The sequence below is a fragment of the Notechis scutatus genome, chromosome 2 (genome assembly GCF_049901735.1).
Source record: "Notechis scutatus isolate UNSWTSFEM ecotype Mainland chromosome 2, rNotScu1.2, whole genome shotgun sequence".
NCBI lineage: Eukaryota > Metazoa > Chordata > Lepidosauria > Squamata > Elapidae > Notechis > Notechis scutatus.
Genome location: NC_142010.1, coordinates 254,258,078 through 254,283,057, shown reverse-complemented (window position 1 = coordinate 254,283,057; position 24,980 = coordinate 254,258,078). Strand labels below are relative to the sequence as shown.

Genomic DNA, 24,980 nt, shown 5'->3' with positions numbered 1-24,980 from the left:
ATTGATTAGATGTCTGATATCTTCCCTATATCAGACATCTAATAAGAAGAATGATTTACCACATGGAACCATTTTGATTAAATTTCTCCATGCAGCCTAAAAGATGCATAGATTCCTTTTATATGCAGGTGGTGATAGAACTATCTTGGTATGATACAGCTACATAAGGCATCTAAGAATCATTTGTACGAGTTTTTTTTTCTCCCATCTTAATAGAGCAATAGGGGTTTATGAGAATAATCCACTTGATTAATTGCCCTTACAGTAGAATTTGGGATCACAGCCATTTGGGCACCATTATATAGGTGAGTGTCTTTCCCCGAGATAGGATGAAGCTTGATCAATTGTTCTTGATCAATTTAGGCTGAAATTTTACTCAGGCAAAGGAAATAAATCTAATCAATCCCTTACTACATCCGTTGAGAACTATCAGAAATACAATAATTATTTAAGAAACTCAGGCATTTTGACATTTCTTTCCTACCTTCTTCTTCTCCTGAACAGAAAGCGTGCTACTCATAGTGCTGGCAAAAGAAAAGGCAGCCAGAAAGACCTGAGGCCTCCAGATCTTTGGATACATCATGAAGAGATGGAAATGAAGAACATTGAAAAGCCGTCAGGTTCTGATCCACCAGGAAGAGTCTCACCAATCAAGAGCTGTCAAGAAATCACTCCAGGCAGCCACAGCCAATCCGAAACGCAGATGGGCAGCAAGAGTGCCCCACAGTCTGGTAATATTGCTTCTTACAGTATTATTCTGTATAGAATATTGCTTCTGTACACTAGAAGTTCACACCCTTATACAATCCCTAATGAATCCCACTGAAAAATCATGTGAGAAGCAATTATGGAACTTCATCCATAAATGTGTATCAAGTGGAGATGCTGTAGGCATTGCATAAAAAACATAGCCTAAGCATCAATTCAGGTTCATTTGCTTGACATAGTGGTCAGATGAGAAAAAGTACAGTCCGTGTGATGTTTTTGATGCCAAATATATCAGTGCCATGTTTATATTTGATGGCAAGTAATAATTTACTAATCTTGCTAGCAACACAAGGCAGAGGGAAAATTCTACAAGACATTAATTCCTAAGATTGTGTTGTTGTTGTTGTTTTGAACAAATTTTATTAATTTTTAAAGACACACAAAACATGAAACATAAGAACATAAAACCTCTTTTGAAAGTTATTTGTAAATTTTAAACAAATAAAACATTTTATACACCATTAACACATCTCCTTATAAACACATACATATCCTTTCAAGTTCCTCATTATTTCTCCCTTTACTTTTATTCAATTATATTTCTTTTCTATATTTATCTATTTTATATGTTTTTATTCCCTATACATATTTTTCCTTTCTGACTTGCTTTATTCTCTTCTATCTTTTATTCTCAATTGTCCTCTTCTAATATTCCTCCAAGGTTTTGTTAGCTCAATCAAACATAAACACACAAAAACACTAAACATAGAAACATAAAAAACCATCTTTTCTGAAAGTTGCTTAGTCCCGGGTTACAACTCTTCGTACAGACACAAATTCAAATTCATATTCATTTTGTATACCATTCCATATCTTATTAACATTTTCAATTTTCTATATAGCTTCTCCTCTCTTTTAAATTTTCTTAGTTTTATTTTATTTATCTCATCTCAATTCAAATCATAATATTTATTATTCTTTGTCTGTTCTATTTCCAGCTATCCATTAACCTTTCTTCTTTAAAGAAAACTTTTCCTGTACACTAATTGGAGTATGACGCCTTTATCTCTTTCCCCTACATTTATAATACTTAATATAGAATACATAACTTACATTGGGATTCTGTTTGGTACATTCTAAAATTATGCAAGATTATCAATGCCAATACAAATCTATTCATTAATATTAATATTCATTTATATCTTAAACACTTAACACATTACTTTTCAACTAAATATCATACTTTTATGGGAACACCTGCTTTCCATAGTTATTCCCCCCCACATCACATATTTTAAATCATTGTTTCACTAGAATGTTCCCCCTTCTCCTACTTCAAATCTCTCATTTCACAAAAATATTTAACACAATCTAATCATTAATATTAATATTCATTTATCTTAAACATTTTACCCATTTCAATTAAATATCATGCCTTTATAGGAACACTTATGCTTTCCATAATTATTTCCCCCCACATCACTTATCTTAAAACATTATTTCATTAAAATGTTCCCCTTGCATATTGTTGCATATTGCATATTCCAATTTTCTAAGCTTATTTCTAAATACAAATGTAAAAATACAATCTAATGTACCTTTCCAGAATCCCTTTTTCAATAAAGTTTACCCATTATCTCTAAAAGACTTTTTGTTTCTTTGCATCTTGCTCCCCACCATTGAGGCTTCTCGTCCCTTCCTTTCTCCCTGCTTATTCTTCTCCTTGTCCTCTTTACCCCCTTGTCTCTCCACCTCCCTTTTATTCTGCTTTCCTCCTTTCTGTTGTTTTCTAACATAATATCCCCTTTTCACCTTATTCTTCTCTTTTTTGGTTGTTTTTCCAAGTCTTAAAGTCCCCTCTTCCTTTTTCTCTTTCTCCCTTCTTTCCCCCACTAAAGTCACTTGTTCATCAAAGATGGCTTCTTCTTTATCCCAGTCATCCTGTTGCGCAGTCAGCTTTTCATAAGTACAAACCGCCATTTCTAAAAATTGAAAAAGGGTGCCAAGAGAATTCTTCCCTTCTTGCTCTTCTTTTTATATTTTTGGTATTCAAGTTTCAATCCATCCACAAGTGATGCCATTGTAGAGAGAAAAGTTTTTCCAAACAACCACCCAAGTGCTTTTAATCAAAGATAGTTCTCAAAAGTTCCAAAATCACCAAGCAATCCAAACCAGCTGTTTCTTTTAAATACTTTCTCCTTCTTCACTTTCTCTTTCTGGGGTTAGAGTTTAGTCACAAAGTTCCATTTAAAATATATCTTTTAGAAGTCTTATTGATGTTTAATAACTCTTTAGAATTCTAGGCAATCTTCTCCTTATTTTCAAATTTTGCTCCAATTTTTTTTCCCTCTCCCTTCCCACTCACAGCAAAAAGGATTCTTTTTTTAAAATGTTCAGAAATCCTTATCCCTTCAGTATTTAATTAGCTCCAATGCAAGTTTTCCGATTTCTCTTATAGTTCCATCCGCTGTCACGTTAGGAAGGAGAATGAAAAGAAAAAAGAAAAAAAAACTTTCCCTTTTAGAATTCCATTCGCCGCTTGTAACTCTCTCTGGAAAATTTATCTTTAGCAACTTTCAAAGTTCCAGGGTACTTTCTCTTACTTTGTCCTGGTCAAAAACCACTTTCACAGCTCTTCCGACTTTCTTCCTCCTGCACGATCTTGTCCGCCTGCAGGTTTCTTCGTGGCGGCCATTACTGACTGCCGCTCCTCCGCCTTGGGAAATCTTGCTAGCAACACAAGGCAGAGTGAAAATTCTACAAGACATTAATTCCTAAGATTGTGTTGTTGACAATGGCCTATTCATATGTTTTGTATGGTATTTAATGTTTCTGTATTTTGTACGTTCGTGTGCGTCTCTAGATATGTTATAAATCAAGACTTGGTAGCTTTTTTTCAACCTAAGAACAATTGAGGCTTCCTGCCAATCATGGTCAAAGCCATAGCCCAACTGGATGGAGTCACTGTTGATACTGCCACCACAGTGGTGGTATTCAATTTTTTTTACTACCGGTTCTGTGGGCATGGCTTGGTGGGCATGGTGTGTCTTAGTAGGTGTGGCATGGCTTGGTGGGCGTAGCTTGGTGGGCATGGCAAGGGAAGGATACTGTAAAATCCCCATTTCCACCCCACTCCAGGGGAAGGATACATTGCAAAATCTCCATTCCTTCCCCACTCCAGGGGAACGATACTGTAAAATCCCCATTCTCTCCCCACCCCACTAACCTGCTTTCCAGCTCTGTTCTCCTGTGCAGGGCAACAAAAGAAAACCCAGCCAATCAGCTGGGATTTGGGAGGCAGCAAATAGACGGGGGTGGGGCCAGTCATAGGTGGTATTTACCAGTTCTCCAAACTACTCAAAATTTCCTCTACCGGTTCTCCAGAACCTGTCAGAAGTGGCTGAATGTGCCACCACCGTGTTTATCTCCTCACCCAACCTCACTAGTAAACATCACTCAAGCATGCATATACTCCCTTATTTAAACACACTTATTGATACAAACTCTCGACTACTTTTATTGTTTTTATTTATTTTTTATTCAGTTTCTATAGCTACCCATCTCAGCCAGTGACTCTGGGCAGCTGACAATTCTAAAACTATAAAACCATTAAAACAATTAAGAACAATAAAAAATATCCAGAGTATGTTAACCAACTAGCATTAGCCTACATAGTTAACCAACTAGCATTGAAGCCAAGAAAGCAGGTCTTTAGCAAATTCTGAGCCCTGGGCCTGGTTTATCCTCTAGATTTTACTTGATCACTGCCACCTCAAGGCCTTAAGATACAAATTACTATAAAGTGCATAGCTGCCCAGCAGTTGTGGGATTCAATTTTTTTTTACTACTGGTTCTGTGGGCATGGCTTGATGGGTGTGGCAGGGAAAGGATACTGTAAAATCTCCAGTCAGAGATGGTATTTGCCGGTTCTCCGAACTACTCAAAATTTCCTCTACTGGTTCTCCAGAACTGGTCAGAACCTGCTGAATACCACCTCTGCTGCCCAGACTTTGAGTATTGCAGAAATGGGACATTCTACAAGAATCTAAGAGTAGTCCCGAGACTGATTCGGATCAAAGACCTTTCTAGGCCAGTATTTGTCACACTGACCAAACAGATACTGTACATCAGAAGTTCAGAAGCATAGCAGGTGAATGATGGCCCTCTTCCTCTGTTCCTCCTAGCAACTTTGTGAATAAAATGTAGGTTTGGATGTGGCCTCTTGGATCTCAAGCAGGGTACTTAACTGGTATCTTCTCATGACTTAAGATCTCAATCTTTGGATTCTGTTTGGATAAGTATTTTTTTTCTTACCAAGGTTTACATTTGAATTGGATCTCAGATATTTCAAATAACACATTCTTCCCATAATCATTAGTAAAAATTAAATCTGAAATCTACAGAGAAGGCAACATGTGTTAATGCAACTCAAAGGCTAAAGCAAAACTCTTGAATAGTAAACAATTACAAGCAGATTTTCTTCTGCAACTCTAATGCTCATAAAACCAGTAATTGCTATTTCACTTATAAACACGAATGTTTATATCACGGTTTAATATAGATAATAATGTGTATAGCAAATCAGTGTAATTCGAGATATTTATACTTCTTTGTATGTGGAACTAAAGCTTCTCATTTTTTGCTATCAATCTGCCAAATCTTCAACCATAGACCTTGAAATCCTGGCATTAGAGTTTGATTTGAAATTATATTTTTAAAGAAATGTTTTATGCATGCAACCCTATTACCGTTTTGAAATATGGTACAGTTTCACCCTAAGATTCAACCTTATTCTTGAATGTTGTTATCATGCTTATTTGTACAGCAAATGGTCTTGAGCAAGTAGAGATTATGCCCTTTAAATATTCCCTTGAGGGTATCTGCCCATTCAATTAGATTAGAATCAGAATAGAACTGAAAGGGACCTTGGAGGTCTTCTAGTCCAACTCCTGCTCAGGCCTATACTATTTCAGACAAGTGGATGTCTAGTTTCTTCTTAAAAACCTCCAGTGATGAAGCATTCACAACTTCTGAAGGCAAGCTGTTCCACCGGTTAATTGTCTTCTCTGTTAGGAAATTTCTCCTTAATTTCAGGTTGTTTCTCTCCTTGATTAGTTTCCACCCATTGTTTCTATCCTGTCCTCTGATGCTTTGGAAAATAAATTGATCCCCTTCTCTTTGTTGTAGCCTCTTGAATACCAGATGCTATCATATGCCCCACCCTCCCAGTCCTTCTTTTCTTTAGACTAGCTAAACCCAATCCTGCAATTAAGATTAGGTAGAGTGGGCATGCTTCAGGTCCCTTGCACTAGGCCTTGTCTTGCTTTAGGTTTGAACCTTCTCAAGATAGAAGTCCTCAAGGCTGGGGTGAGCTGCAATTCTACTTGTTTCTCTCTTGAGTTATAGAGCTATAGAGCAGTATTCAGACGCTATAGAGCACTGCACATCAGAACAACTATACACAAGAACAATTTTTCCCGAACGCCATCACTCTGCTAAACAAATAATTCCCTCAACACTGTCAAACTATTTACTAAGTCTGCATTACTATTAATCTTGTCATCATTCCTATCACCCATCTCCTCCCACTTGTGACTGTATGGCTGTAAGTTTGTTGCTTGTATCCTTACGATTTTTATTGACTGTTTCCTAGTATGATTTGATTGCTTATTGTACCCTATGACTATCATTAAGTGTCGTACCTGATGATTCTCGACTCTTGATGAATGTATCTTTTCTTTTGTGTACACTGAGAGCATTTGCACCAAAGACAAATTCCTTGTGTGTCCAATCACACTTGGCCAATAAAGAATTCTATTGTAATCCCGAGGTGAGTTGTCCTGTGGCAAGTTTCCTCTGCGAGTCTGCTGGAGCAAGTCGACAGTGGGGAGACCACCAAGGCGAGTCAGTCATGGCAAATTGTCCCTTTCTGCACCAATCTTCATCATAAATTGATGAAGGTCAGACACTGGGAGAGTAAAGTTGAAACCTTGAGATTAAAGAGAATAGGTATAGATATGCCCTTTGATTTATTTTTCTTCCTTTTCATTTTGTATTTGCTTTTATTGTCTGCTTTTCATTGCTGCTGTTGGTGACTCAGAGTTGTGTGCTACAAAATGGGTGACTTTTTCTTTGCTTCCTAGAATTTTCCCACAAGTGCAGGGTTCTTTTTTTCTTTTTTCAGATCAACAGGGTGTTGATCCATTGATAGCAACAAGATTTGATGAAATGACTTGTCACCTGAGCCCGACGTTTCAGGCTGAGAGAGTAACTGGCTTTCATGGCTGAGGCAGGAGTAGAACTCCCAGAATCCTGGTTTCCAGCCTTGGGCAGAAAATATTTAGATAAATGAATAAATAAAATCACATGGAATGTCAAATGGTGACTGGACCAAATAATTAGCATATGGAAACATGATCATTCTTGCCATGGATTTTTTTCACAAACTATAAGGAAGTCTAGTCACAAAATGTATTTTTGAAAGATGATCAGCATCTCTGCAAAGTACTTTCCATTGGAGCTACAAGGAGACACGTCTAAGCTTTGACACAAATTTATAAGAGGAATTAACATTCAAAGTCAATTCTGAGAAAATGAGAAGCAATTCATTTGATTCCAAAGTGGCCCTTAATATTTTCTATGTTACTATTAAGAAGGGATGTTGATTGAGTCCCCCACTTTTTAAATTGGAAGCTATGACAAAACCTGCCCATTTATCTTCCACTGACTGGGAAGCAAGGAGCCAAACAGCTTGTATTTGAATTTTATTTAGTCATTTAAAGGCATTTATATAGCCGCTCGTCTTCTGCTCATACATTTAAGCTTTGCTTTGTTTTCTTTCAGTTCCTGACACAGAAGAAGTGGGAAGCAGCATATCCACATTGGAACGTTCACTTGCAGCTCGACGAGCGACACGTGCCAAGCTCATGATTCCTATGGACTCACAACCCAGCAATCCTTGTAAGTCTTATCATCTACCCTAATATTCAAACAGGAATTCCATTGTGTTCTCATGTTGTTAGATAACTCTCTTCATTCAGTTGGATAAATAGAGTGGTGCGGTGGCCTAGAGGTGGAGGAGGCTGTTAGTTTGATCCTAGGTAGAGGCAGGTATTTCTCTCTCTGGGCATGTTGAGAATATATCTGCTGATTATAACTCCACCTTGGCAACAGGAAGGTCATCTGGCCAGTAAACACTCAGCTCCATTCAGTTGCCCAGACTTCACCCCACCAAGAATTATGGAGTCGTTAAAAGAATATGATGATTCAGTTGGATAAATAGACATGTTTACATGGAAGTCTTCTCCTACACGATTGTTTCTACCTGCTTGCATTTTGAATGGAGATTTTACCCTAACTCAAATTGGTGAGTGAAGTGGTGATGGATATTCAACTGTCTTAACTGCCCATAAGAAAAATTGCTCACACACTCACCTAAGAGGGGATCATGCCTAGAGATCAGAAGTGGCATTCAGCAGGTTCTGACTAGTTCTGTAGACCGATAGAGGAAATGTTGAGTAGTTCAAAGAACTGCCAAATACCACCTCTGATTGGAGATTTTACAGTATCCTTCCCCTGCCATGCCCACCAAGCCACGCCCACAGAACCGGTAGGAAAAAAAAATGAATGCCACCACTACTAGAGATGCTACAATGAGAATATCAGCCACTATGATTGATTAGAGTCAGTTTAGTGTAGTGGTTAAGGTGCTAGCCTAGAACTAGAAGACTGAGCTCTTGTCCCTCCTTAGCCATGAAAATGGGCTGGGTGACTTTGGGCCAATCACCAGGAAATTGTAAGATCTAGTTCCACCTTAGCCATAAAACCTGACTGGATGACTTTGAGCTAATCACCAGAAGACTGAGAGTTTTAGTCCCGCCTTAGAAGCCAACTGGGTGACCTTATACTAGTCCCTCTTTCTTAGCCTAATCTACCTCACAAAGTTTTTGTGGGGGGAAATAGGAGGACAGAGTATTATGATGTTTACTACTTTGAGTTACTTAATAAAGATGGGATGCAAATCTAATCTAATAATAATAAATTATCTGCAGGCATTTTTCAAGGCTGCCAAATATTTTTGGCTATCTGAGATGCAGAACAAAGTATCTCAGATAGCCAAAAAAAAAAAAGGGAGTTGAGAAAATCCACGCATATGTGTTAAAATCCATCTTCTAGAGCAGGGCTGCCAAACTCCTGGCTTGCCAAACCCATGCCCCAGTGAAGTCACGATACGTCATGTGATGACACCGTGAGGACTCGAGTTTGACATCCCTGTTCTAGAGTAACAGAATAATAGAGTTGGAAGGGACGTAGAGTTTTTTTAGTCCAACCCAAGCAGGAAACCCTATACCATTTCAGGCAAATGATTGTCCACTCTCTTGTTAAAAACCTCCAGTTTTGGAGCATCCACAACTTCTGGAGGTAAGCTGTTCCACTGCCAGTCAGAAAATTTTTCCTTAGTTCTAGGTTGCTTCTCTCCTTGATTAGTTTCTATCCATTGCTTCTTGTCCTGCCTTCAGGTGCTTTGGCGAATAGGTTGACCCCCTCTTCTCTATAGCAGTCCCCTTACACATCAACAATAACTGGAATTTACAAGGATGGTGAATGCATGTTGGCTATTCACCACACAGCTACTAAAAAACAAAAACAAAAAACAAAGAAAACACCTCCTGAATTACTTGGAAAAGCTGTTAGTGTTGGATAAAGCATAAAAGAGATTCAGCTTTCCCTTTTAATTATTATCCGTATTAAGGATCAATTGATTTAAGTCTCTTATCGAAACAGTGAAATAAGGCATTTAGGTTGGTAAGAACAGCTTCCACAGGTATTGATTATTTTAATAAAGTAATCAAAAGGCCTTCCACTAACCCACAAAGACAAAATTGTTTTAAAATTGGTTGAGACAATTGGTGATCTACTAGCTAACCATGCAATTGCTTCTTATACACCACGGCTGGAACAATTTTTAGGTTGCTGGAAGTAAACTGTAAGCAGTTATGTTATTTTTTTTCAAATTCTGCTTGGGATTATTGATGGGTAGGATAAAAAAACAACATCTTACAGAAATAGAGATATGAAAAAACTTATGGTACGAGTTACGCTAATCTTCTTAATCTGATCCCTCCTGATATGATATTCTTAGTGGGTGCCAGGTTGGAGAAGTCTGGCTTGGCAAATCATAAGCAGCAGGGATGTAAATATATATTAAAGGAGGGAAAGGATACAGTGATCATATATCTGGGCAAACCCACAATGACAATAATTTAAAGTACATGTCAGCACCAGATCATTAATCAAAGTGTAATTACCCGGTATTCATATTGATATTGAGCACCAAACAAGGATTGACCACCAAACAAGGATCAGAAAGAGAATTTCTTCCAGGGGTTGATAGAATAAGGACAAAAATATAGATCAGGATTCCTTAAAGCATGGGAAAAGAATGACAATTTCACCATATGTAGCCAGCAAGCAAAAAACAAAACACTGCATATTAGTTATTTCAAAAACAAAATCCTTTGACTGATTGGTGGATGATTGATTGATTTTTCCAGTGCATATGCCACTCACTTCCAAATACCTTTAGGGAGACCTCAAAATGCCTCTGGGAAGCCCCCTACCCCCCAAATTGATGGAAGACAATTCCTGTGTCCCATTCTGTTAACCAATAATAATTGTTTGCTGGCACACCATCAGGGTAATAGTGAAAAGTCATAATAGTGAAGCACCCTAGAGAGACCATTGGTGTGTAGATTTCTCTATTTGATTTTTAAAGCCTTCACAATCCTAAGGCTCTTTTCATATCTTGTAGTGTGTCTTCTTTACAATTAATCATGTACTAGACAACCTGTGATCCATCGAATCATTCTTCTTTCTACATATAATATAGGGTTGGGTCATTTTCCATCCCCTCACAAACCTCAGAAGATGGCCAGTGAAGTCTTCTCTCCTTCTCCTCCTCCTTCTCCTTCTCCTCCTCTTTCTCCTCTTCCTTCTCCTCCTTCTCCTCCTTCTTTTCCTCCACCTTCTTCTCCTCCCCTCCTCCTCCTCCTCCTCCTCCTCCTCCCCCTTCTCCTTCTCCTTCTGCTCCTTCTCCTCTTCCTTCTCCTCTTTCTCCTCCTCCTTTTCCTCCTTCTCCTCCTTCTTCTCCTTCTCCTTGTCTTTCTCCTCTTCCTTCTCCTCCTCCTCCTTTTCCTCCTCCTTCTTCTTCTCCTCCTTCTCCTCCTCCTTCCCCTCCCCATAGAACTGCCTGTCACTTTGCTGAGAAAGGGAACAAAAGGAGCAGTAGACCATGAGGGACACTGCATCCCTATTCTCCATTCTGGTATATCCCCAAGGGCCCCCTCCCTCTAGGGAGGAAAAGGGCTCACCTTTCAATGACCAGTGCCTCCCAGTCATACCTATATCATCAGCAGACAACCTAGTTGTACCTAATCCATCTTCTTTCCATATATACTATGGTCTACTGCTGTTTTCTCTCCCCTCATTATTCTCAGGAAAGATCTAAAGAAGACTGATCTTCCTCCCCACTCCATCTGACCTGTGGAATTGCCTGCTACTTCATTGCAGGGAGGGGGGGGAGGGAGCTACAGACTGTGATAAAACTGCATCCCCACTCCCCATTCTGCATATCCCCAGGAGTAGGAGGGCTGACTCTTTGACTGCCAGAACCCCCAGCCAGTGCTGCCTTGCCAGCGGACATTTGAGTCTTTTGAATCTTCCCTCAATGGCCACCACCATTAAGAGATTTCAGATTTTGGCCTTGGTTCCATATCAGCCAATGGCCATTCATCCATCAGGCCTTGGTACCAGCTGATTGGGTGTAGGCACGAGAGGGAGGGAGGAAAGAAGGAGGTGGGAATATGCCCCTCCAATCTTCACTTGTGCCATACAACCTACACATTTCTGGAAAGTGTAGTTGGAAAGTATAATGTGCTTAAGCAGCCACAACTTTGCCAAATTTCAACCCCACAGGTGTCCTTGTACTTGGATTTTGGACATATACTGTTAAGTTAGTCCATTTGATATGTTTTAATTCAAAAATTGTTTATTTTCTGATTCACCAATTTGCCCAATTAAATGTCAGCATTCCAGGGAAACAAACTCCAACACCAAAACTGCAAGACAGCCATTTTTTTCAAAGTTTCATTTTATTAGAGTTGTTATACTGGCACATCTGGGAAAACCCGAACCTGAGAATTCCAGGTTTTCCTCCAATAATTAACAATCACAAAATCCATCCCCTGCACCCGTCACTCCATCACATGGCCCAATCACCATCCGTTCCAACTTGAGACATCCCTCCAACCACTCCTCATCCAGGTTCAGGAATAACATGACCTTGACTGTAAAGAAGAATGCTATCATGTCTAACTGCAAACACTCTACCAAATCCACCCTCCCAATTTTCCAGGCACAGGAATGTGGCAGTTCTGGTGCTAATAATGGCTTCCAAAGCTGACATTGAAGCTGACAAGGTATCAAACAGACACAAGAATTTTAGTAGTATACAGATATGAGAAAGAAAGGCCTCCCTCCTCCATGCTTCTGCCCTGGATTTCCTGCCAGTTGCACCAACAAACTTTAATTTGCTGTGCAGCTCACAACATGAATTAAAAGTTAACAAGCTTGAAATCAATAGCTCTCAGTGGAAATTTTGAATTGAGTGAAAGAAGCAGAGGAAATGCAAGCCAGTAGCAAGTATAAAATTGTGCAAAACAACTTTGAAAGTGATAGACACATTCAGCTCCCATCCAAACACCATCAAAAAGACTATTCAGACGTGAAACAAGTGGCGTATTCATGCAAAGGGTTCTGATTATCAAAAAGGAACAGCCTAGAAATCCAATCTGCTTCTCTAGTTTGTCATTGTTTTGTAACAGCAGAACTTGTAATTAGACAATGTGAATTTGTTTCTTTGTTCACTTCTGCCACCACAAATCAGCTCAGCTACCACTGAGGCTGTCACAAAAGAAAACTTTGGCACTCCGTGGTTGCAAACTTTTTTATCCATTTGTCAAGAAGAAGGCCCAGAGCTAATCTGAAGACAGCTGTCAGTTATTGTAATGACATGATTGTATCCCTTTTCTGTGCATGTACACGTATACACTCAGGTGCACAAAGGTTTTATCAAAAAGAATTAATCACCTTGTTTGTTCCTCGAAATAAGTCTTTATGTACCATCATTTCAAAGGCCATGGTGTGAATATTTATTTGCACTCCTTGTGCTTCTGCTTTTCAAAAAAAAAAAAGCCCAGAACTCTGGATAATTTGTACTTGAATTTAGCAGCAGGAGAAAAATCTCAGCCTTCTTTCTCTTTTGGAAATGCAGATAGCAAAAAAGAGAAGAAGTAGATCCATTAGAATACATTCAGACTAGCAGTTCTTAGCGAAGAATGCCATCAAGTGTTGTAGTCTTCTCATCTAAGTGTACAAATGCTGCATTTTCACCAATCAGTTCAATAGGTTATGAACCTAATAATTACAGCCACGTTAGCTGAAGGAAAGGATCTGACTTTTAAGTGTCATTAAATTAATTTCGGAGCATGAATAAAATGTGCTTAAAAATTTGACTCCCATCCATTAGAGCAAGATTGCCCTGATTTTAATATACATCAGATGTGAACAATTACTATTTGTTCAGTATTACAAAATGCCAGGATTTATTTTTGGACTAGTGGAGGTACAGATCTGGCCTCCGAATTAAGAACAAAATTCTACCTCCTTGAAGAAGATGGAAATAAATGTATAATCTTTCATGATTCTCCACTTTCATGATTCTCACATCCTTGAGTAGGTCTGAAATTATGAAAAAAAACAAAAAACTGGCCAGCATTGACTATGACTCATGATTAATAAAATTGGAGTTTGCTGTGTTGTAATATTAATAAAAATAATTACTCTAGCACAAGCAAAAAGTCTGTAGATATTCTCAGTCATCCAGGTCATGGTTGTCCTAAAGGTGCTTTTCAGGCGGCAACTGGATTTTCTTTCTTTTTTCTTTTTCTTTTTGAAGATGTTTCATTTCTCATCCAAGAAGCTTCTTCAGCTCTGACAGGATAATGGAGAATGGAAGGATTTATATTCCTTGCAGACAACTGGTCATTTGCATTCTTTTAGAGGGTCGTTGAAGCACTTGGAGGTTTATCTGAGTCCTCAGAGTCACATGAGTAATGTTCCTGGTTCCTTTAGACTGCAATTTTTCTCTGGAAATCCATTCTTCCTCCTACACCATTCAAAGGGTTTTCATCCCAATCCTGATTGCAGACTACAGAAACCAGCAGCGCTACTCAGGTGATTTTTCTAGTTATCAAATTAACTAGAAAAGAAACCAACCAAAGTACAAAGAGCTTCAAGGATGACTCGGAACAAATCGAACTACTTTGCTTCCTGCAAAGGTTTCCTCATCTTGGCCTGACTTTGATCCCTTATGGGAAGGGCAATCACCTCCCACCCTTACTCTTGAGTTGTCCCTTTTGTTTCAGCTGCTCTTGCCTTCTAGCAGTTCTGTGCACACACGGACTGGGAACAGGCTCCCCTGGGTCCTCTGCCTCGCTGCTGCCAGACTCCAAAGGCTCTGAAGGCAGCACCCCACTCCCAGATGGTCCTGGCCCCATCTCTGCATCTCTTTTAAGACAAGGACAAGTATCCTGCACCTGGCAAGATGTGGTTGGAGGGATGTCTCCTGTTGGGACAACCATGTGATGGACTGATTGGACCATGTGATGGACTGATGGGTGCAGGGGGTGGGAGTTTGATTTTCAATTACGAAGGGAAAACCTGGAACTCTCAGATTCAGGTTTTCCCAGATGTGCCAATATGACAACTCTAATAAAATGGAACTTTGAGAATATGCCTGCCTCACAGTTTATTGGTTTGGAGTGTGTTAGTTGGAATGCTGACACTGGCATTACCAAGGATTATGAAATGAATATGATTTTCATCTCTGGAACTCCATTCTGCAGAGGATACTGCGCTAAATTACAAATGTTCAAAGAACAACTTTCTCTCTTTCTAGTCCATCCTACCAAATGGGAAGTTTCTCTCCTCCAAGTGTCTTTCATCTCTGGAAGGCGTTACCTTGTAGCAGACTCACAATTTGAAGCTTAGCAGATAATACTTTGTCTCTAAATGCACATATTTGTGTTATCCTTCTTCTCTAGTTGTTGTGCCTTTCTAGAGGAACTATGTCTGATATTTTTAACTATACTTTTATTCAAAGCTAAAACTGCCTAAAGAACTGCCTCTGTATTACAGAAGTGGAACCGAATGGATGTACTATTCGCAAAATGTAAACATTTATTTCTTCTTAACAATTTTAACAGCAACACAGTAATAACAATACTCATAAAACACTTATAATAATACACAGTAAATGGGAGACAAACCATTAAACTGATTTGCCCTTGACTGCGGCAGCAGTAGTATTAGCGATAATAGTTTGCATAACTATAACACAGTGACCCTGAAATGATTATGGATATGAAAATAAACTTTTTTTTAACCATAATGCTACTTTCAGAGTGGAATAATTGAAATGCACTTCACCTCCCAGTCTCCTTCTCTTTTCTGGTGTCTGAGATGTAACTGGAGTATGTACTGCTCTAATTTTGACAGACCAACACAGAGAAACAAAGTAAAGCAATGAAACATGATAGTTCCTTTTCTTTCTCTTTTTTAAAAAAGAGAAAATTAATCTCATACTTTAAATTTATTCTCTTGCAATAGCCATTGATTTGATAGCACTTGGGTATCTTCCAATTACTAGTTGCCATTAAATCATGCTTTGCTCTTAATTTGGAGGCCATTTTCAACTACAAATAAGCACTAATTGATCAGTTTTTATAATAAATAGCATCAACTTTATCTGTGACTTAATCCATCATGTGTCTCTTTTAAATAGTTGAGTTTAATTTGTGGGCATAGTTTAGATTTATTTTCTTCAAGACAGCAGGGGAGTGGGAGCTGGAATCTCTAAAATCATAATTATGTTTCTGTCAAATGGCATGTTGCGAGTCCTCACCCAATGCCAGCCTGACAAAAATAGCACTTTCCCCCCCCATAAAACCACAATTTTTACCAGCTTCCCTGCATATCACTGATATTACCCAATTTGATCTAGTGGTTAAGGCACCAGTATGGAAACCAAGAGACTATGAGTTCTAGTTCATCCTGAGGCATGAAAACCAGTTGGGTAGTTTTGGGCCTATCTCCAGGACTCTGGGAGTTCTAATTCTGCCTTAGGTATGAAGCAGAATTAGAATAGTCACTCTTTCTCAGGCCACTCATCTCACAAGGTTGCCGTTTGAAGAAAATATGAGGAAGAAGGAGTATTAGGTATGTTCATTGCCTTCTGGAAAAATTCTGAAAAATTCTCCTCCCAATTTCTGGGATAAACACCTGTGTTTCCATAATGATGTTCCACCCAAGTGACTGGATTCCATTTTTATTTCCAGCTGTTGTCAGTGCCATCCCAGTGCCAACACTAGAAAGTGCCCAGTATCCAGGAATCCTGCCATCCCCCACCTGTGGATATCCACACCCTCAGTTTACTCTCCGTCCTGTACCATTCCCAACACTTACAGTTGAACGGACCTTTGGAACAGGAAGAAGTAAGTATAGAGTCTTGCTTGATTCTAACTTCAGTATGGTGGAGAAATGTAAGACGCAGAAACCACTGAGCAATCTGTCTCGAAAACTGATTGAGAGGGAGATGGCTCCTTCCTTGAACCATAGCAACAGGTGGAAGAGGTGGAAGGAGCAGCTTTGCATTTGGAGGTAAGTGCTTAATTTTGGAGATGTGATAGCCAGCTGAGAAATTAATCATCCTTCCTTCTCTACACCTTTTATAATAACAATGCAAATGGGTTGTGTGATGAATTCTATTGATTTCTTACCTTTTATCACATGAGAAACATTTTAAATATGGAAAGTCCTCATTCTTTTTTTTTAAAAGAATTGTTGAACAAAACAATTAAAAACATTGAACATAATGAAGTTGATTTGACATAACTTTTGGTCAGTATCGCATAGATATATATATTTTCCTATATACAATTATTCAAATATATACATATATATATATATTTGTTCGCTCATATATTATATTTTCCAACATCATTGGTACTATTTTCATCTCATATATTCATTTATCCTCTCAGCAACTCCTTTTCCAACTTTAGAACTTCCTTTCAGTGATAGAATCTCTCCCAAATTGCGTAATATGCTGATTCGTCTTTATTTTTCATCTCTAAGGTTAGCTTGTCCATTTCAGCACATATCAAGATTTTGTTTATTATTTCGTCTTCACTCAGTATGCCTGTCTCTTTCAAGTTCTGAGCAAATGCTATCCTTGCCGCAATAATAATATGTATAATCAAATATAGCTCATCCTTATTGTGTTTTGTTGACATGATTCCTAATAGAAAGCATTCAGATACATAATCTAATTTTACACCCAACATTTCCTCCAACCACTTCCCCATCCTGAGCCAAAACTCCTGCACTTTTTTTGCAGCTCCACCACGCATGATAATATGTTCCCCGTTCCACTGAGCATTTCCAACAATTTGGGGACTTTCTTCATTCCATTACCAGCACCTCCCTTTACTAAGTAAATGCAGCTTCTACTAAACTTCTGCTAAACCCCTTGCAGCTCCAGGCTTCCCTGGTTTTCCAGCAATTGATGGTTAGATGCTTCAAATTGTGCAAGATATTTTATGTCAGATTTTGCTTCAGTTGTTTCTAATGTTCTATCTTTTCCCCCTTAATGGACATGTTAGCATAATATGTGCCATACAATAATATGACTTAAAACCGAGAACCATGTTCACACTCCCTGGCTTGTCCTACAAACAATGGGGACAAATAAGGTAAGCAGGGTATTGGTATAATATGGTTTAATACATTTAACATTTTGCCATGTTGCTGCATTGTTGTGCAGGTATAGGTGCTGCGACTGTCAATTATTTTCCACAAACCTGAGTGTTAGGAATTAAGAAAACCATTAAGTATCTATGAAAGTTAAAAGGGAGCCCTATTAAGCTTAGCTCTTGGCCAAGTAAAGAATGGCAGAGTAATAAGTCATACCAGTCAAAAAGAAAAGCCCCCTTGTCTGTGGTAGCCTATGTGAATTTGACCACTTTTATTAGCTTTTATCCATTCCATATAGTGCCTTCTCAAGTAATGCATTTAAAGATAATTGAGTTGCCTTTTGCATCTTCTGCTCTGTTCCTGCTCTGCCTTCACATTGCCTAATATAAAAGCTGGATCTGGCAAGAGACATTATCTTCACCTTTTTGGATAAACTTACTGAGTGTCAAAATTTCATATCTAAAAATTCTATTCAGTTATCTTTGAAAATCCTCATTTCTCTGAGTTATGTGATGCCTTCCTTCAGGCATAAAAGAATGTAAAAATGCATAAACTGGGAGAGGAATAACAGCAATAGCACTTAGACTTATATACTGCTCCATAGTACTTTCCAGCACTCTCTGAGCAGTTTACAATGTCAGTATATTGACCCAACAATCTGGGTCTACATTTTCCCTTCTAAGAAGGAAAGACTGGGTCAACCTTGAGCTACTCAGGATCAAACTCCTTGCAGTGAGCAGAGTTAGTCTGCAATCTCTTCTATCTTCCTCCCCCATCCTCTCTCAATTTTTTTTGCATAGTTTTTTTATTTTATATAAAAATTCCATTTTTGTTAAACAGTGTGTTGTCTGGGTACAAATAGTTTTAGCAAATAATCATCAAAGTGTTTACAACAATATTCATTACATTGATATTCATTCTATCATCATCATCATCATCATCATCATCATCATCATCATCATCATTGCTTATCCCTTTTAACAAGCCTTTCTTTTTTTCATTGTTCCTTTTCTTAGATTTCCATGTTTCTAACTTGTTTTTGTCAGCTAACCATTGATAAAATAAATCCCAAGTCAAAAAATATTCAGTTTCATCCTTTTCCTTAATTGTAAGTGTTAATCTACCTAATTCTGCCCATTCTAATATTTTTAATCATATTTTCATGTGTAGGGATCTATTTACTTTTCCATTGTTGTGCAAATACAATTCTGGCTGCGGTCAATACATGTAAAATCAAATATGTATTCCACTTGTTATACTTATCTGGTAACATGCCCAACAAAAATATTTCTGGTTTTTCAAATTGTTAAGGGAAAAGAGAAAAATTGACTATATTAAGAAAAATGAACAGAAATGTTTGTGTGCATCTGTTTTTAATTCTCAGAAAGTTGTAGAACCTCAACAAGAATGAATTAATTTAAGATTGAGAAACAAAAAGAGAGACTAACACCGACATCTTTCTCCTTTGGAAAATCAAACAATTTGTCCTTTTGGTACCTGTTTGTTTATCAGGAAAAAAGTAATGAAAAGCATGAGACCAATTTTAAAAATCTTAAGAATTGTTCTTCTTTCCTTCTGAAGGAAACTCTAGCAGAAGTTCAAGTGTATTCTTTTTTATTCTTGATTGTCTATAGCCTTCATCTTCCACTTGACAAACAGTGAACTGGGAGAATGATTATCCTCCTGATTAAATTTATCCAGTTGTTGCCAATGGTGCATCTGGACTCTTTTCCTTATTAAAGCATGCTGTGCTCATAACTTTCCCCATGCTTGGTTAGAGACTACTTCAGGAATCCCAAAAGAGCTCACCCTGAACTTTACGCTATATCTTTTCCATATATTTATATATCTTCTCCTTGGTCTTTGAATGCCCTCTTAATCTGACGCATAAAGATTTTTCTGCAAAGAAACAGCATCAATATTTTTGAAGTCTCTGTCACATTAGATGTTCCAGTGCAAACCAGCAGCAACAATGTTTGGGCTTGATTGAAATGTGACACCTGACGTGAAATAAATGTAGAAATTAAAATTGAATTAAAATGTAAAATTAAAATGAAGAACAGATGTTGAGCCTCTGGAAAGAGTATAAAGAGCAGCAAAGATGATAAAGGGACTAAACTGTACGATGAACGATTGAGGGAACTAGGTGGCCACTCTAAAAAGGCCATATAAATATGACACTAGGTATGTCTCATCTAACAAATACCGTATTTGCCGGCGTATAAGACGACTGGGCGTATAAGACGACCCCCCAACATTTCCACTCAAAATATAGAGTTTGTTATATACTCGCCGTATAAGACTACCCCTCTTCCACACACCTTCCACTTTTGCACTTTTTTTTTTTTTTTTGACGCACTTTTCTGCTTTGGACAATTTTGAAATGAGCTAATCCAATTTTGAACCAAGAATATGCAAATAGCTATGGAGTTTAGAAATGAGTTTTAAAAATATTTTCATTGCTTACCATTAAGCGTAAAATATGTTGTAAATAAAATGAGAACACAGGAAACGTTCTCTTCTCAATACAGCTGATCTCTCTCTCTCTCTCTCACACACACAATAAAAACCCGGACACTGAAAAGGCTGCCAAGGAACAGTATATTCAATGCCTTCTCTTTAATCAAGAAACAAGGAATTCCTTAGAATCTTTTTTTTTCCCAAGTGGCCCTCTTTAAAAAAAAAAATGGAGGTAACACTTTCATTCAAAAAGTCTTCCAGTATCTGGAGTCGCTCAGACATATTGAAGTGAGGCAGGAGAGTAAGTGAAATTTGAAATGATCCAGCTACCGTTTTCTTCCCTCCCGCCCGAAGGCCATTATCTCCACGTCAAAACGAGCGAGGGAGGCAAAGAAGCCAAACACGCTAAAAGGATCTCTTTATTTTCCTACACAAGGTCACACCTACTTTTCCGCATTCAAAGGACAACCTCTCCTCACCACCACCACACACACACACACACCCCAATACCCGCAAACAATGTTCTGGGCATTAATCACCATTGCTACATTAACCTGGTAAATTTATACCCTGCCTCCCCCAGTGTTGCTTTGACGGCAGGATTTCACACAGCGGGCGCTCGCTCGCTCTCTTCTCCGCTCTCCCACCGTTCGCACATGTTGGAAGCACCGTAAAACCTGATAACCCACCCGGGGCTCCCCATCCTTAACCTACAGCCGCCCGCATGCAAAACCTGCGTGCAAAAAGAAAAAAAGAAAAAGAAAAGTACGCTGCACGTGAGGATCTTGAATCCTCTCCTCCCCACACCGCTAAGGAAGGAAGAGGGGGAAAGGTTGCGCAGCGCGTGGTGAGTGACACCCGCCACACACACACACACACACACACACACACACCCCGCTCCCCCAGCCTCCTCCCGGCTGCAACTCAAGCTCGAAGTGGGAGTCGGAGTCCTCCCGGCGTATAAGACGACCCCCCACTTGGAGGCATGTTTTTCAGGGCAAAAAAGTCGTCTTATACCCCGGCAAATACAGTAGTAGGATTAAGGATGACATGCTAGCAACATTCTAATATTTGATGGGTTCTCACAAAGAAGAGAGATCCAATCTAGAACTGAGGAGACATTTTCTGGCAATTAGAACAATTAATCAGTAGAATGGTTAACCTTCAGAAGTTGTGGATGCTCCATCACTGGAGGCTTTCAAAAAGAGACTGGGCAGCCATTTGTCCAGAATGATGTAGGTCTCCTGAAGAGCAAGAGTTTGGACTAGAAAATCTCCAGTGTCCTTTCTAACACTCTTATTCTATGTTCTAAATGGCTCAGTAAGTTAACTCAGATTGATATAGCAAATGCCACTATCCAAGGAACCAGTGACTAGATTTAAAGATGGTCGCAGGAGTATGAAACTATGAAGATTACAAACTTGCCAGTGAAGAGTTGTCAAGGGGAAAGATGCCCTGGTGTCTTTCCAAATTGAAAGAAAAAAACTCAGGTGGCCAAAATCAGGTCAAGCTGGAGAAACCAATGGCTAAAACCAGTGATTTTACAAATTCATTTGCAAAGCAGTGGCACACTAGATCAGGGGTGTCAAACTCAATTTCATTGAGGGCTGCATCAGGATTGTATTTGACCTTGGAAGGCTGGGGGTGGGCGTGGCCATGGTGGGCATGCTTGGGGTGGGCATGGCCATGGTGGGCATGGCACAGGACTTATGTTGGGGGCACCTATGGTGGCCAAGTGCTAAGGCAGGACTTCCCTGAGACCCTCCCTCACTCTCTTTATAATCTTCTTCCTTCCTTCCTTCCTTCCTTCCTTCCTTCCTTCCTTCCTTCCTTCCTTCCTTCCTTCCTTCCTTCCTTCCTTCCTTCCTTCCTTCCTTCCTTCCTTCCTTTCTTTTTTCTTTTCATCTTCATTCTCTTTTCTTTTTCCTTTCCCTCTTTCCTTATTTTTCCTTCCTTGCTCTCTTTCCATCTTTCCTTCCTTTTCCTTCCTTTTCTTTGTCTTTCCTCTTTCCCTTTCTCCTTTCCTGTCCCTTCTTGCATGCTCAAATGCAAAAAGGGAAACATTTCTCCTTTTGTTTTTGATTTGTTTTGCTAGCCCTCCGCCAGTGAAAACTAAGCATGCACACACACCCCAGCTCCATTTTTGCTGGAAGAGGCACTGCGGGCTGCTCCTTTGCTGTTTCCAGGCCAGGTCTCAGCACCCCATGGGCTGGATCTGGCCCACGGGCCTTGAGTTTAACAGCCCTGCTATACTCCATAGATAAATGCAGCAGCCATTTTTAACCTAAGCTGCAGAGATACCCTGTTTCTCCAACAATACGGCCTCCCCCAATAGGAAGTCCCAGCATGTTTTATAGGCATGAAATGAAATTAAGCCCCTCCCCCCAAATTAAGGCCTATATTAAAACATGCGAAATGGGGGGGAATGGTGGGGGGGGCTTGCTGTTAGAAAGTACTTTTGTTGCACACCCGGATATGGTGCTGCCTGCGTTGACCCTGATACAAAATGCCCCACCAACGCCGAGGTCAACATCCAAGCCATTGCCGCCCGCCTGCCTGAAGATGCAAGGGGGGGGGGAATTAAGTCACCCCTGAAAAGACGGCTTAGCCATTTTTTCGGGGCTCAAAAAAAAATAAGACCCGGCCTTATTATATGAGAAACATGGTACCTACCCCTTTGTAGACAAGTACAAATGGGGTGTTGCAGTAACTCAGTTCCACGTAACTCGCCCTGCATTATTACATGACTGAACATCCTATTGATTGGAAAGAGTTGCCCTACAAATCCATCATGTGGAATCGCATTAGAGAGAATTCGCCGTTGAGTGTAGCCATTCACTCTGCCCAATGGGCCGTATTTGGATTTCTCTTTGTCTGTTTTTGAAACCTATTTTAGATAAATGGGGAGGTAGGAATGGATAGTATCGGGGCTGGGGGGAAAAATCACTCTCAGCAAAAGCAAAATCCATTTCACCATCTGCTGCAAGAGAAATAGAAGAAAATAAGAGAGAAAGGTAGAGTTCAGATGTTAAACCTGTCTGCCATATTGACCACTGTCAAAAATGGCTGGTAGCAATAGTCCAAAATAATGGCTTTATATTGACTTCTTTTTTAATGCCTTTTGTTAGGAGGGGGGAAAACGTGGCTATTTTGTCAAAGTAATCTCATTGTATAGATCAGCTTCAGGGTGCGAAAGGAGTGTTATGGAGACATATGAATGGTATTTTCTCAAATATTGAGGATGGATGTGTTTTAATTCCCCGCACCTTGAATAACGAGACCGCAGTCAATGTAAGAAAAAAAATTGCTTTTTTCGATAGGGGTTCTCCAGACCAGCATGCAGGACTGGTTCAAAAGGCTCACACCACATGAAAGGTGGGTGGAGATCTAAGCAGGAGCTTTTCCCAGTCCCTATACACTCTTTCTTCCTTGTACATGCCTGAGGCCACCATGGTTTCCAGCCTTTATGCATTACTTTATCCTGTGTCCAGAGGTGGTATTCATCAGGTTCTGACCAGTTCTGGAGAACCAGTAGCGGAAATTTTGATTCAGAGAACCATCAAATACCACCTCTGACTGGCCCTGCCTCCATCTGTTCTCTGCCTCCTGAGTGCCAGCTGATTGGCTGGGTCTTCTTTGGTTGCCCTGCACAGGAGAATGGAGCTGGAAAGCAGGTTAGTGGGGTGGGGAGGGAATGGGGATTTTACAGTATCCTTCCCCTGCCATGCCAACCAAGCAACGCCCACCAAACCAAGCCATGCCAAAAGAACTGGTAGTAAAAAAAAAATTTTAATCCCACCATTGTAAAAAAGGTAAAGGTTTCTCCTGTTTAGTCATATATGCCTCTAGGAGCCAGTGCTCATCTCTGTTTTCTAGCCAAGGGAGCCAGCTTTGTCCAAAGACACTATATGCTATATGCTGAGATTCATGGAAGCTGTTATCTCCCCATCAAATTGGTACCTATTTATCTACTTGCATTTGCATGTTTTTGAACTGCTAGATGTGCAGGAGCTGGGACAGGAATGGGAGTTAATCCCAACATGCAGTATTTGGGTCTTGAACAGCCAATCTTCCAATCGACAAGCCCAGCGTCTTAACCTCTAGATCACTGCAGTGGTAGATTCCCTTTTATTGGATGTATTCAGTTCCCAAGAACTCATTTGTCAGGGATGCTTTAATTTGGGTTCCTGTAATGAGCAGAAATGTGGATTCAGTAACCTCAATGGATCTTTTCAACTGTTGGATTCTAGGATCTCTTCTCCTATTCTGTGACAAAGCCAGCATACTCAAAAGCAGCCTTAAAACTGTTTGAAAGGAAATGGCTGTTTTCTTGGGGAAACAGCCCTGTAACCATGCAGTGGGATTAGCCAAGATGAAAGAAGCCACCTTACTATTTTTAGAAAACAAAAAGTCCACAGATCTTGCAAATCTTCTCTCAACAAAACAAACAGTCAAACCAAACAAATTTTTTTTTAGCTGCCCCAATTTTGGAGACAAATCAGAATGCAATGTAGATGAAAGGTGAATCCTTTTCTGTTTGAATAGCAAAATGTTGGCTGAGTTCCTTCCATTTCACTATGATTTCCATGGCTGCCAATCTGGAGAGAGTTAAGAGGAAGCATTTGCATTTTGCAAACACTGAAATGATTGAAACGTTTGTTAGGCCTCCTTGTAGGTTGACAAACTGAAGAAAATCTGATGATGTCACTACCCAAGAATATATAAAATGCCCTCTTTAAAGTTGCTACAGGTTGAGAGTGTCCTATCAATGGATCAGATGATTTCCAAATTCTACAACTCCTTTGATTTTTTTTTCTTGGCGCTTTCAGCTACCTACTTTGAGGTCATGTGATATGATTTGTCTGAGATGAAGTAATGTTTGAGACTTGGACCAAAATAGGCATAATTCTTGTTCTACTTTTCAATTGGATTTATAGGGC

At 39.4% G+C, this 24,980-nt stretch overlaps 1 protein-coding gene across 1 annotated transcript in view; it reads left to right on the top strand.

Moving 5' to 3' along the window:
* The window catches only part of DCC (DCC netrin 1 receptor), a 729,366-nt gene that overhangs the window by 672,624 nt on the left and 31,762 nt on the right, over positions 1–24,980 (top strand). The window contains exons 24-26 of the mRNA XM_087954238.1: positions 505–731; positions 7,552–7,668; positions 16,164–16,319. Coding sequence (XP_087810364.1) covers positions 505–731; positions 7,552–7,668; positions 16,164–16,319 — 500 coding nt within the window. The remainder of the gene's footprint in view (positions 1–504; positions 732–7,551; positions 7,669–16,163; positions 16,320–24,980) is intronic.